This window comes from Trachurus japonicus, chromosome 19, assembly GCF_045865225.1.
Source record: "Trachurus japonicus isolate A0001 chromosome 19, Traja_1.0".
Taxonomy (NCBI): domain Eukaryota; kingdom Metazoa; phylum Chordata; class Actinopteri; order Carangiformes; family Carangidae; genus Trachurus; species Trachurus japonicus.
In genome coordinates this window covers 25,997,957-26,011,857 of record NC_140925.1, presented here as the reverse complement: position 1 = coordinate 26,011,857, position 13,901 = coordinate 25,997,957, and the positions used below count along the sequence as shown (strand labels likewise).

Sequence of the window (13,901 nt, the reverse complement as noted above, 5' to 3'; positions counted from 1 at the left end):
GTCTGATTACAACTTAATGAAAAAAAACTACATTTTCATTTGTGAAGTTAATGTGATAATTTGTCAATAATATTTTATCTATGGAGAAATTAAGATATTGGAAGATTTCACCTGTTTCCCATTGTAAGTATCAAAGGTGAAAGCATCGGTACATCAACAATGTGTCTGTTGATTTTGTGATTAATATATTTTATACCAAACTGAGGTGTAAAAAATAAAAGAAGGAAAGAAAAGACTTCTAATTGATAATTAAACTCAATCACACCTTGTGCACACTTCCCAAAAAGAGGTACAAAAGCACACATATCTTTACTGTAAAGAAGAAACTGTGAGGACACTGAATAAACCCTGGAAAGAACAGAACAACACAGAAAGTCACTATGAGGATTTGCTGCTGTTGTTTCTCTCATTAGCGACTGTGAATTCAATGAGTTTTTGGTTAAAGCAAATGTACAGTATATTCATGTATTTGTGAAGAACATCTCCATAACCTTTAAAAAACTACAGTAGCCTATTTTACTCTGCATGAACCAGTCTACATAAAATTTCCATCCCATCTACAACATGCACCTCTTTTTTTATATCTCTCACTTGTTAATATAATAAGAAGAAACGATAATAATTTTTAAAAAAAAAACATCTGTTTTGAGTTGACACACTCATGAGAAGGTCTAGTGATGATTACACTGTCATATTATTAGTCATAGGAATAACTATTGGTTTAATGAGAGAGCACAGTACATGGTGTTTCTCATACAGTAAGTCAGTGGTGTAAGACTGTGCTCTCTTGGCCTGAGTCACTTTGTGAGGAAAACCCCAAGTGAACACATTCAGTTAATAATGAACGGCATAGGCTGCAGTGACGCAACAATTGCACTGGATAAAAAGGAGGCCCAGGTGTCAGTGTAGTGGACCAGAACGAACTCTCATCAGGTGAGATGGCTTTAACTTTTTGGGTTATAACTAAGGATACTTTCACATTTAAGAAGGAAGGCATGGAGTCTGATCTTCTAACATTTTAATCTTTTTTACACAGTTTGCTGTGCAGACATCACATTGTGAAAAAATGAAGGGTGTGGTTCTTGCTCTTGTTTTGGTACTGGTTAAGGTGAGGTGGCCTGCACAGCTGTAACCCACATTTAACTGAAATTGCACAAGTTATTCATGTTTGAAATGGTGAAAATGTTTTATTTGTTTTGTTGTTGTTACTAGGCGAAGCTTTGAGATGTAACTGTGGAGGCTTGAGAAACTGCTCAGGTCCTGTGGAGACCTGCTTCGGGAACAGTAATGTCTGCATCAATGCCGTCATTTATGCCGGACCAAGTAAGTGCTTAAATGCCACAATCACAGAAGCCATCCAATAACAAGGAATCACTATATCTTCTAATGATCCATCATCTTTCTCCATGCTTCTACACAGATATCAACCGCTTCAAGGGTTGCTATGAATTAAAACACTGCCTGATGCTGAACCGTCCTGGGATATCATCTGCCTCTTGCTGCATGACAGACCTGTGCAACTGATAAATAACAATTGTCAAAAACTTATTTTGATGAATGAGTGCTGTCATATATGTACTTGTATATGGTGTTATCGTAATAAAACTTTGAATATTGCTTTGAATTTTTCTGTTTTTCACTGGTTTATTTTCCTTCTCTCTGATTTTTCCTTATGTATCTATATTAAATATGTATCAATAATGCTGAGAACAGTCAATATGACTACGTTGTATGCAACTCACCGAAGGTTTACTCCAGTTTCATACACATTGTTCAATCAGAAATGTACATTACTGCAAAAAAAAAAAAGAAAAGTTGGGTGGGTAATAACTTTTAATCCTTACTTCTGCTAACTCTCCTGTAAATTGTACTAACTTATCATTTTATATTGTAATAACTCTGATTTCTTACACATAATCCACTTAACTTTGGTTAAGACAGTATAGCAGAATACTTTAAATAGGAATTTAAAATTGCACACTGCAATAGTTTATAATGTAACTCATCTTTATAACTTAAGTTAGAACCAATAACTTCTAATCAAATTTATAAATAATTACAGATGCAACATGTACATTCAAAACATTTGTTTTATTTAAACTGTACCAGCATCATTCCAACAAACTTTATTTATTTGTATAGCACCTTTCATACATATAAAAATGCAACACAAAGTTTAAATGCAACACAAAGTGTAAATGCAAACTAATGAGACCCATTTGTCCCAGTCCTAGCAGTCAGCTTGCGCTACATTGCATAGGCGAGAGATATAAAAGATCAAACATGAGTCATATATCCAAGACCATACAGAACCAGTATGAATAAAAGATCAACCATACAGAACCAGTATAAACTATGAATCTAATATATATATATATATATATATATATATAATTTGTAAAAATAACTACATTATTTCATCTTTCATACTTTATTGTTTGTTTACTTGGAATGTTTCCACAGCAAGTTTGAAAAATTAGATTTGTAGAGGTTTTTGTGATACTTGTATCTGCCAATTAAAAAAAAGTTTTACCTGCTTCAACTTGCATGCATCTAAATTGAGGCTCTTTATTGTGTTTTATTTATTAAGGAAAGACTGTTGGGCTGCTAGGGTTTGTGATGGACTAGTACCACTGCACACACCACAGTTTGTTTATTCAACTTTGTACACTGCCTGTCAAATAATGAGTAGTGTGGCAAGTTTCACTTGAATGAACATACCGTCCTCTTCCAGAGTTTAATCCTGAACTGTAAACTTACATCACCAGTTAGTCAGTTGTTTATTATAGATGATTCACTTCAAAATATTGAGTGTGAGTGCTCTCACAGGTGAATCCGTTTTGTAATTGTTTGTTTTCCAATGAAACCAAAAGCCAGTACGATAATGGTGCTTACTTACTTAGTCCTCCTTCCTCCCGTTTGGGAAATAAGACTTCGACAATCCGTGGTTTTCATGTTTTTTCAGTTTTTTTTCAGCTCTCCTTAATCTCTTCTGCGCCAGGTGTTCTTTTACTGTCCCGGTTTTTGTTTTCCAGGTGTTGTCCATCATGTTACCTTTGGTATTCTGAGTTTGGGGCCTAGCCAATCACCTAACACCATAAGATATGAAATCCTGAGGTGTTTGAAAATGTGGATTGTCATAATATTTTTTTTATGTCGAGGTACATTTCTCTTGTGACATCTACATAAGTTTATACTTGTAATTTCATATTTTGTTTCTGGTGTTGTGCTTTTGATAAGTAGTTCTGTTCTGTCTTAGATAAGATAAAATAAGATAAGATAAAATGCCTTTATTGTCACTGCATTAAAAGACAATGAAATTGCAATTGCTCATCACAGTTGTATGGTAGCCTACTATGGCATACATACATAGGTTACAATCATCATCACACATCATAAAAGCCGAAAACAGAAAAACTCTATTCAACATAAAAAAAAACAAGGAACAAGGTAGGTTAAAAGAAGAATAAGAAACGAACACAAACATGGCAGGTTACATGGGGTAAAGTGCCTGTGGTATTTGGGTGGTTATACTGTATAAGGAGTTGCGGAATTACTGTGTGTATTTGTTGAGTCCAGGTGAAGCAAGTGCAGGCCTCCCCCCTTATTTTTGTTCCCTTATTATCACAGTTGTCACAGGCTTCAAGGCTTGCTCTAGATCAGATGACTGTCAACTTTTGATTGATCAACCATTTTACAAGTTCCTATTGCTACAGTGGTGATCTGTGCAACAAGAGCATTCCTACACATAGCCTATTAATGAATCAATAATCTGTTGTAATGTAACGTGTCCTACATTGTCATTATAAAGATTAATCTCATCCAACCTTTTGCTTTAAATTTCATATTTTTTGCAAATTTCATGCTTTTTTTTTTGCAAAACATACATGCCAATTCTGACCATTAATTTAACATTGATATAAAATGATAGTGATAGTGAAAGAGAAATTGGCTTCAACTCCAGAACTTTTAACATCAATCAGCAAATGGTGAGATATTATTATTATCGATGAGATTTCATTTTCTCTCAGTTTGAGCGCTCACAGGTCCTGTTGAGTTTTCCCATTGCGCCACCGTGTGGTTATGATGGGAGCGTACCTATGTTCCCCGAGTGGGGAAAATATGTTCCCCGCTGCTTTTCAAAATAAGGGTCCTATGTTCCCCACTGTTGCTGGTTGATGGGCTCTCTCTACTTATCTGGACTCTCTCTATCTACCTGGCCTGTCTAGCCTCTACCTGGTCTTTTTACTAAACTTAACCAACTCCTTTCTTCATTGCCTAAACCCAACCAATGGTACAATTACACTTCTCACTCAAAGTCACAAAAAGGGGGGGGGAAGCGGGGAACATAGGACCCTTTTTCTAAAAAAGGGTCCTATGTTCCCCGGTCTGGACACAAAGGGGAACATAGAACCCTTTTTTAGAAAAAGGGTCCTATATTCCCCGGTCCCATACAAAGTGGGGAACATAGGACCCGGGGAACATAGGGATGATCCCGTTATGATTATGCTGAAACACAAAGCAGAGCAAAAACAATGGTAGGCCTAATATTCCACCCTGTCGGTTTAATAAATATCATTTCACCATGTCATATTTATTTAATTTCCCAGGTGTTTTTCTCCCCTTGCTCAATTATTTGGGTTTTGCTTCTGTATTAAATGTCTACATACCCAGGGGGCAAAGCAAAAAAACGGACACGGAGCGTTGTAAAAGCTTTGACACCAGAAATGATATCTAGGAACTTCAAGGATTAAAACCTGGGTGGACAACCCGGTCAACTAGCTGCTGGAAAGCTACAGGGGGCCAAAACCCCTTTCTGGGGTCATTTTGCTGGCGAAATGATGTAAATGCAAATATTTAGGTACTCCAATGGCATAAATAGTCATACAACTATAAAATTTGGCAGAGAGTATCTTGACACATAGGGGGAGGCATGAAAAAAACATTCTGGGGTTTGTTGCAACTCAATTTTAAGATATCACTCTCAACATCCCAAAAAAGACCAAAAAAAGTACTGTTCGCCTGACAAATTCTCATGAAAATTATTATTTTTCAGCACTTTATGGAGAATATCTATGCTTAACATGTATATAGAAAAAATCCTTAATTCATAAGCTTCCATTTGAGTCCAAGATAGCCTTTCTATCTCAAAAGCTCCACTTGCTGTGGCCAACAGTCTTCTCTATCTATCTGTTCACTTTGGGGAGACCAGAAATAGAATGGTTTCTGATCATACCAGTTAAAGCAGATATCAGGGGCACGGCCGTTTCGGCTAATGCTGTGTTCAAGGCAGGCTTTTGAAACCGTAAGTTACAGCTTCAAGTCACAACTACGACTTGGTAGCGTTCCAGGTAACCCGTAGCTCGTGTTTTTACCGTCCTGTTGTCTGTGAAAGTTCCCTATAACGGCCACTCGTAACTTCCGACCCGTGAACTCGTACCAGATCGAACTGGTATGACTTCACAGGAAGGAAAAACACAAAGTACGAGTTTCCTTGAACGCACCATGAGTTAGCAGCCCCCGCCCTTGTCAGGCATCAATTGGTCCTCGTGCTACGTCACCACATTCACGCGCATCCCTTGGCTGCACACACAGCCCTTCATGCCGTTCTCTCCCCTCATTGGATAACACTTGTATCCCACAAGGAAAATTTTCTCCTCGGGTTACAGCAGAGCAGAGTGACGGAGAGACTCGTGTTTAGGCTGAAATACTTAATGTAAGTGATTGCTGACGGAAAATAGGACTATTTAGGACTTATATTAACAAAAACATTCCACTGATATCTGCTTTAACATGTAGTTTTTCACAATAGGTGTTGCATTGTTTGGAGACAGCCTGTAGCTTTCCAGTAGCTAGTAGAAAGGCTATCTTGGACTCAAATGGAAGCTTATGAATTAAGGAATTTTTCTATATACATGCTAAGCATAGATATTCTCCATAAAGTGCTGAAAAATAATAATTTTCATGAGAATTTGTCAGGCGAACAGTACTTTTTTTGGTCTTTTTTGGGATGTTGAGGGTGATATCTTAAAATCGAGTTGCAACAAACCCCAGAATGTTTTTTTCCTGCCTCCCCCTATGTGTCAAGATACTCTCTGCCAAATTTTATAGTTGTATGACTATTTATGCCATTGTAGTACCTAAATATTTGCATTTACATCATTTCGCCAGCAAAATGACCCCAGAAAGGGGTTTTGGCCCCCTGTAGCTTTCCAGCAGCTAGTTGACCGGGTTGTCCACCCAGGTTTTAATCCTTGAAGTTCCTAGATATCATTTCTGGTGTCAAACCTTTTACAACGCTCCGTGTCCGTTTTTCAAAAAACTGGGATTTTGCCCCCTGGGTAACAGCAAAAATACGAAAAAGTGGCCTCTTCTGACGACATACTCTCTGCTCATCTGATTGGTTGCGACACAGTGTCACGTGACCAACGAATCCAGGAAGTATTTTGGTTACACAAGGCGGAAGCGTAATTTTTTTTACTCAGCCTGAAGTGTTTGGGCAGAAAAGGAGAAAAACACAGTCAAAGAGGAACATCGTTGACACAAGCTGGGTGGAGATTGTTTTTCGTTGTTGGTAAGAAAGCTGGCGCGTTATTTGTTTCTTTTTTGGTGTGTGTGTGTGTTTGTGTTTTTTCCATGTTAGCCGACGTTAGCATGGCTGTTAGCTTTAGCCTCGGAGCTAACTCACACTCGGGTTTTGTTTTTGTCCGGTTACACGGTCACAAGTGAAGATCTGCGGGCTATGGCGTGTTTGCAATAATTTTGTCTGGAGCCAGCTGTTGTTGTGATATAAAGGAAGATCACACACACGTTACCCACACTTGGTTTTTAGTTGATTGTGATTTTGACTTCAAAGAGATGACAGTATTGTAAAGCCATGTGTTAAAACTTTGAAGCGTCCACTCCAGTAGAGACAACTCTGTTCTTTCTGTGAGCTCTAATTTGTCAGTCTCATTCTACCTTGACTGCATATTGATGTTACTAATAACAAGTCAACCAACGATTTTGTGACAGATCATATAGTATGCCACTTATTTTCTGGGTCTGATCTTGTATTTTGATTTTTCTGTTCAATCTCTGAAGGTTTTTGGACTGTTGGCCAAGGACAGGAAAAGGACACTGAAGACACAACGCCAGGCTGTGCCAAACTCTTGTCTGCCCCAATCCGGTGCTTCCCACCTGAAGACTGATCCTCGACCTCCCTCACCATCAGTGCCTGCGGTGCCCAGAGTCGGCTCCTGTCCTTTACACCCTGTTAGCTGGTAGTCTCAGCCCACATCAGACATCATCAGTCTCCAACCTTAAAAGTCTCAGTCTCTCTTCTTGTCCCTGTCAATGGCTGGGCGCGGTGGAGGAGCAACCAGGCCTAATGGTGCCACAGCAACAAACAAAATCTGCCAGTTCAAACTGGTGCTGCTGGGGGAGTCGGCAGTGGGCAAGTCCAGCTTAGTGCTGCGCTTCGTCAAAGGCCAGTTCCACGAATTCCAGGAGAGCACCATCGGAGGTAGGAGACAGAAACGTGTGGCTATTGAAAAGATTTTGCGTCTCTCAATAAGTAGTGTGTGGTGTTGAAATGTGTTTGTGCACTCAACTTTTTCTACCCATACAAAATAAATAAATGTGCTTTTGTAAATATTGTTTCTTGAGAAAGAGAAAGTACTAAATTGAGTAAGAACACAGGCAAATTTAAAACAAGAAATATTGATTCTTCAGTGAGTGAGATTACAGATTTGACCCCACAGTCAAGTCCAAATCCACTTTTGATAACAGTGTTATGGACACGTTTTTGTTAGTACCAAAAATATTTAGCTTTGCCTCAAGAAATCTGCATTCTTCATTTAATGAATCTAATTTTAGAGGATGTGAATAACCCACATATTTGTTTGTGCTGTTGTAAACGGCATGGAGCTTGTTAAGTGATGTACAGCCAGTTGCTTACACACACAAAACATGAACAGGATCTTTGGAGACGATGCGGGAACATGTTTGGTCCCAACATTTTATCAATGCATAATCCTCTTTGTCTTTCTCTCCTCAGCTGCCTTCCTCACTCAGACCGTCTGCCTGGACGACACCACTGTGAAGTTTGAAATCTGGGACACAGCGGGTCAAGAGCGTTACCACAGCCTGGCTCCAATGTACTACAGAGGAGCTCAGGCGGCCATCGTGGTCTACGACATCACCAACACAGTAGGTTTCAGCTGCTGGGGAACAGTAACAACACACAACACGTTTTTACATTTTTAAAGCAAGGTCGGGTTTCGATCAATTAATATAGGGCCACACTAGGGAGTAAAAATCTTCTACAAAATGTGAATCTAGTTGTCATGTGAAAACATGAGATGAGTGTAGTATTGATAAAGTGTTTTGCTTGTTTGCTTAGGATACTTTCGTACGTGCAAAAAACTGGGTGAAGGAGCTGCAGAGACAAGCCAGTCCCAACATCGTGATCGCTCTGGCAGGCAACAAGGCCGACATCGCAAATAAGAGAGCTGTAGATCTTCAGGTAAAATGATCAATTGATAAGAATCAGTTTAACAGCAAAATTATAAAATGTATTCAAAGCCACATCCTGAATCTGTTAAATTGTTTGTTGTTTGTTATCCAAATATTTTATTTAGGAAGCACAAACATACGCTGATGACAACAGTCTACTCTTCATGGAGACCTCGGCCAAGACTGCCATGAATGTTAATGAAATTTTCATGGCTATCGGTAAGTGCATTATTCCAACCAATCAGTTGGTTATCTCCTCCAATCACTCTCACAGATGTCCCTGCAACCAACCTTGAATTAGTAAAAGAATTTATGGATATGCTCAAGGGGGTAAAGTCACATAACCAGAGGTTTCAACAAAACAGAGTACAGAGAACATGGAAACTTGAGAAAACATGTTGAACTGTCTGACCAGTGGGATTAGGTATCCAATTAATTAGTTTCAAATATTTCCAGGCTTTAGCGAGTGCTGCTGTGGCAGCTGAGGCAGCAATAAAGGGTCAGGAAGCCAATAGAGAGGGAGGAGGAGGAGGACAGTGTGGGGTTCAAGGTTATAATTGTTTTGGATTTTTAATTATAGTTTAGTTTTATTTAGTTTTGACTTCTTTTTCTCTAATTCAGTTAGTTTTAATTAGTTTTTAGAGCGGGTTTGCTGGTTTTAGTTCGTTTTAATTTTTTTCTATATGCTTAGTTTTAGTTTAGTTTTAGTATTAGTTTTAGTTTTTTCATACTTTGGGTTATTTGTAAGTTGAAGGATTCAAAACGATCAGAGCAAGTATTGTGTAATAAAACTCAAAAGATACCATTTAACAAATGGGTTCAGTTACTGCAGTTTTTTGACATACCAGTGCTGTAAAGTAACAATAGGCCTACAGTAGCCTACCTCACATGTTGTAGCCTAATGTATTTGACATTAAGTAGCATAAAGTGAACACAGCAAATGTTTTGGACATTTAAAGTGCACTTTTATCTGGTAGTGCACAGAGCCAGACAGCTGATAATATACTTCTCCACCTCAGCTTGATGCTGATGTGCATAGCTTATGTTAACCTTACAATGCCTTCTGTCCATAAGAACTGGTTCAGGATGAGGCATTTGTATTCGAATAAAATTCAAAATAGGTGTAATAATATAAAATCTCACTCACTCACGCACTGCCTGTCTTTCCTGTTCGCTCCCGAGGAGTGTGTGTGTATGTGTGAGCGTCGGTTATCGGTCTGAAAAAAAATTTAGAATGTGCATCGCTAGTTTGGATCAATCAAGTTAAATTTGATAATTTTCCACAGCACACCTGGCGAACTCTCACAGTGGTTGAAAATCACTGTCCTACTGTACCTGTTACTGCTATTGTTTCTGATGTACAGGTGCATTAGAATATTATGGGAGAGTTTATTAATTATTAGGGCCCGAGCGGCGACTGCAAGTCGCCCAGCGAAAGCCCTATTGTTATTGCTCTGTTTATTATTATTCTTTCTTTCTTTCTTTCTTTCATTATTATATTCTCCCTAAAATCGCATTTTTGGAGGCTTCAGCATGCCCCAAAACGCATCAAATTTAGCATGCACATCAGGACTTTTGATATTTTAAAGTCGTTGGGAATGGGCGTGGCCAAATGGTTAAATAGCGCCCCCTAGAAAATTTCAAAACATCAGGCCCACCTTTGTGTTTCACCTAGACGCATGAAATTTGATGGGCTTACAGAACATTGCAAGACGCACAAAAAATCCTCTTAACAACATGGTGAAATCACAACAGGAAGTCGGCCATTTTGATTTGAACTTTTGACCTTTTTGAACGAACTCCTCCTAGAGATTTCACCCGATTGACTTCAAATTGGCTACAGACCATCTAGATGCAACTCTGATCAAAAGTTATTAAAAGAATGTCTGTAGGTCAAAGGGCGTGGCTTCTAGGGCCTTGAGAATTTTGGCAACTTTTCGTTTGCTCGCCATTTGACCTTCGAACAGCTCTAACGCCCACATACTTTATCCGATCAACTTCAGACTTGCTGGACATGATGACGGCTCCGCCCTGAACGTCCAGATATATTAATTTCCTACGTCACTCATAGCGCCCCCCGGTGGTAACAGGAAGTGGCCAGGTTTTCCTTAAACATGTACTGATGGCACACAGTTGACCCCATCAACTTCATTCCACTTCTAAAACATGCAGAACAAGTTGGTGAAGCTACATCATGAACGCTGTGAAGCTACGAGTAATGACGTCCGTGTGGCGACGCGCCGACTGTCGTCCCTCGCCATGAAATTACGTTTGCCCTTTTGATGGCTTTAATGAACTCGTATCATCATGAAATTTGATACACAGGTCCAGGGTGGACCTCTTGCATCTGATAGGGGTGTCGCCCCCTTGTGGAAACAGGAAGTGCCATTTTTTGACATTGACATTGTCCGATTTCCTCCAAACTTCACATGTGTGATGAGGGACTGACCCTGAACACACCCGCACGCATCCCATTACTGCCCCCTGGTGGATGAATCATTAATTGCTCATAACTCCCTCATGCTTTGTCCGATTCACTCCAAACTTCATATGAGTGATGAGGGACTGCCCCTGAAAGCACCCACCCACAACTGCTTAGCGCCACCTGGTGGATGAACGAAACATTGCATTTTTTTCCTCCTTCCAGGTTTTTTCTCCCTTTCAACTTCACGCCACAGCCCCAACATGCCTCAGGCTCCGCGGTTGCATGGGTGAGCGAGGGCCCGTCATCGCCGCTTGCGACTTTAATTATTATTATTTTTTATTCAGTTCCTTTTAATAGTAATAATTATGGCTAACATTCAGGTAAGACCTAAAATTCAGTAATATTGCAAAGGAAATTTTTTTTTAAAAGCATTTTTAATATAGAAATATTGGCCTGAAAATAGAATTCATTTTGTTGGAAAGTGGAAAAAAGTCAACACTTTTTTGAATGTGAAAGTCCATCCCTCTCTGTGGTGTCTGCTTCAACAACATTAGTTTGCAGGAATTACTTTTTCCAAGACACCTGCTGAGGTAGAGAACTCTCTTTTTCTTAATTCTGTGACACAAGCCTCTACAAATGTTGGAACCGTGTGGTCCCCAACCTTTTTACGTTAATGACCTTTTGTCATTGAAATTGTTCAGCTTGCAGCCCCTCATTATACCCTGCATATATCAGTGAGTTGTGAACAGTTCCTTCAAAGAATGGTTTTACTCCCAATTTGAATATTTTTAGAACAAAGTAAGATTATCTAGTGTTTTAAAGTTTCTGAGAAGCTAGAACTTTGTGAAGCAGAATTATATGTTTTCATTTCTGTATTCCTCTTGTGTTCATGCAACTTTGAACTTTTGAATTTTTACATTAGCGATCCTGTGTTTCTTTATCCTTTTAGCAAAGAAGCTACCGAAGAACGAGGCTCAGGGTGGAGCTGGACAAGGTGGACGGACCCGGACCGGTGTGGATCTACAAGAAACTGCCCCTCAGAGCCGCAGCAGCCAGTGCTGCGGCGGTGGCAATTAGCAAGTACAAAACAATGAACTTAGTGAGCGAGCCCTGAACATTGTTTTATGGACAGCACATAGCTAAAAAAAAACAACAAAAAAAACAGAGAGGCAGGAGAGAGCAGAGCCACTCGCCACTCCTGCACTTAAAGATTACAGATGAGATTATCTGGATCCTCTTTGATTAAAAGGAAGGTTTTTTTTTTTTTAAAGAATCATAAGCTAGAGGGAATAACAAAGATCCCTCACTACTTCTCTTCTGTCTTTCCCCACTGTATCTATCTACCTCCCTGATTCCCTTCAAACCTCTGTCTCCAGTTGATTGAAATCTGTCTTAAATTATCCTCTTTTTTTTTTTCTTCTTTTTTTTGAGGGGTGATATTGAGGTTGTTTGACATTTTCCCTAATTGTTTGAGTGTGTTTTTATGTTACGTGCAGTGCAGTCCAAAATCTGAGACCACTTTTCCATTTAAGTGAATTGGAAAGTGATCTCAGACTTTTGGGCCTCACTGTACATGTATGTGTGTGTATAGTAGATATGCACACACGCATATATATATTGACAGTTGTTTATTTTTCTACTCCTGTCAGTTCCTTCTACATTCTTCATCTTATGAAAGATACAAATGCCCAACTATTGATAATGCTGAAATTGTAAAAGGCAGAGAAATGAATCTTTTCGTCCTGTTGCAGTTGAGGTCACAGCATTAAGTTCTTCTCCTGAGGGACCTGAACATGACACAGTTATAACGGAAAGCTCCAGACTTTGCTCTTTGAAGCAGGTCACGATTTAATAGGCTGCACATCTGAAGTGTGTTTTCTGAACTGTGCAACAAATGCAGTTGTTTGCATTCATTGCGTATTCATATGTGTGACACCAGAGAGCTGTTAGCCTTTTTTAAACGAAATGTAAGAATAACTTGTAAATCTAAAAAGTAATAAATGACATGCAAGATTAATTTCGTTTGGAGTTGTTTTGCAGTGTGTGGTTTGGCATTGGCAGAATGATGTTGTGATGAATGTTTCCTATTGGATGATAAATTGAGATGTATCAAGGCGTATTTTCTCACTAAATAGATTTCCTTAGTAAAGATGTATATAGTGCTCACCTCGTATTCAGGTGTGTTTGATAACATGTTAGTTTGTGGCATGATCTGGTAGTCCACTCAGAGATGTCAGGGTGAGGGTGTGCCTGTGCTTTCTCCTCAGGGTCATTCTTTAGTATTCCTATGGCGTCCTGTCATTGCATGTTTTATGAAATTTGTAGCTGCACAAAGGCGCTGTAGGATCTACTCCAAAAGTACATTGACACCGCTGTCTTGCAAAATCTCTATCCTGGACTAAATACAGTGACCTGTCATACCTGGCACAGATGTTCATTTCAATCTGCAGGGTAACTCATAAAGTTTTGTTAATGATGGGAGCACTTCCTAGATTCAGTTACTGCTAAATCCTAAAATCATACTTTTGGCCACAATTTCTAAATGGTTAAAAAATGATTCCCAATCTAACATGTTAATTTTCCAACTTCAATAAACATTTCCAACCACTAGGTGGCAGCACTGCACTGAAATCCAGATACAAAAAGAGTCATAAACTGCTCTCCTGAATGCCCCTGAGACAATTCATGCATTTGTATACATGCGCACATGTGAGGGTGGACTGACATGTAGAGATCCATTAGTGACAAAGTGGAGGAAGAAAGACGCTTCCTTGCAGAGGGATTATACAGTAGTGGTGTTGCCTCATTTGTGTTCACCTGATTATTCTACAGCTCATTTTGGAGCAGGGTTTCTCTGGGTTAATGCAGCAGTTCACTTTATTGTAATGAACAGTGCCCTCTTAATAGAGGTGCCTGAAGCTCTTTGTGGTTTTAAGTAGATGAAGAAACTGGATAATGTATTAGATGGCGTTCGTTCAAG

The 13,901-nt window shown here is 39.2% G+C and overlaps 1 protein-coding gene and 1 long non-coding RNA gene across 2 annotated transcripts; both read left to right on the top strand.

The window, feature by feature from the left end:
* Positions 1-1,199: 1,199 nt before the first annotated feature.
* LOC146968206 (uncharacterized) lies at positions 1,200-1,624 on the top strand. The gene is made up of 2 exons (XR_015034395.1): positions 1,200-1,323; positions 1,421-1,624. It is a non-coding gene; the product is annotated as an uncharacterized LOC146968206 (long non-coding RNA).
* A 4,812-nt stretch (positions 1,625-6,436) lies between these two features.
* On the top strand, positions 6,437-12,938 carry LOC146968205 (ras-related protein Rab-5C-like). Its single transcript, XM_085760898.1, has 6 exons — positions 6,437-6,574; positions 7,084-7,504; positions 8,039-8,190; positions 8,384-8,506; positions 8,622-8,715; positions 11,871-12,938. Exons 2-6 carry the CDS (start codon positions 7,336-7,338, stop codon positions 11,996-11,998), a joined length of 666 nt encoding a protein of 221 aa, XP_085617024.1. The 5' UTR covers positions 6,437-6,574; positions 7,084-7,335; the 3' UTR covers positions 11,999-12,938.
* Positions 12,939-13,901: the final 963 nt, after the last annotated feature.

Excerpts from the sequence above, each read along its gene's own strand:
- LOC146968205 (XM_085760898.1), top strand. The coding sequence starts at position 7,336 with ATGGCTGGGCGCGGTGGAGGAGCAACCAGGCCTAATGGTGCCACAGCA. Across the intron at positions 7,505-8,038 it reads CCAGGAGAGCACCATCGGAG|CTGCCTTCCTCACTCAGACC; the intron begins GTAGGAGACAGA and ends TTCTCTCCTCAG. Across the intron at positions 8,507-8,621 it reads AGAGAGCTGTAGATCTTCAG|GAAGCACAAACATACGCTGA; the intron begins GTAAAATGATCA and ends TATTTTATTTAG.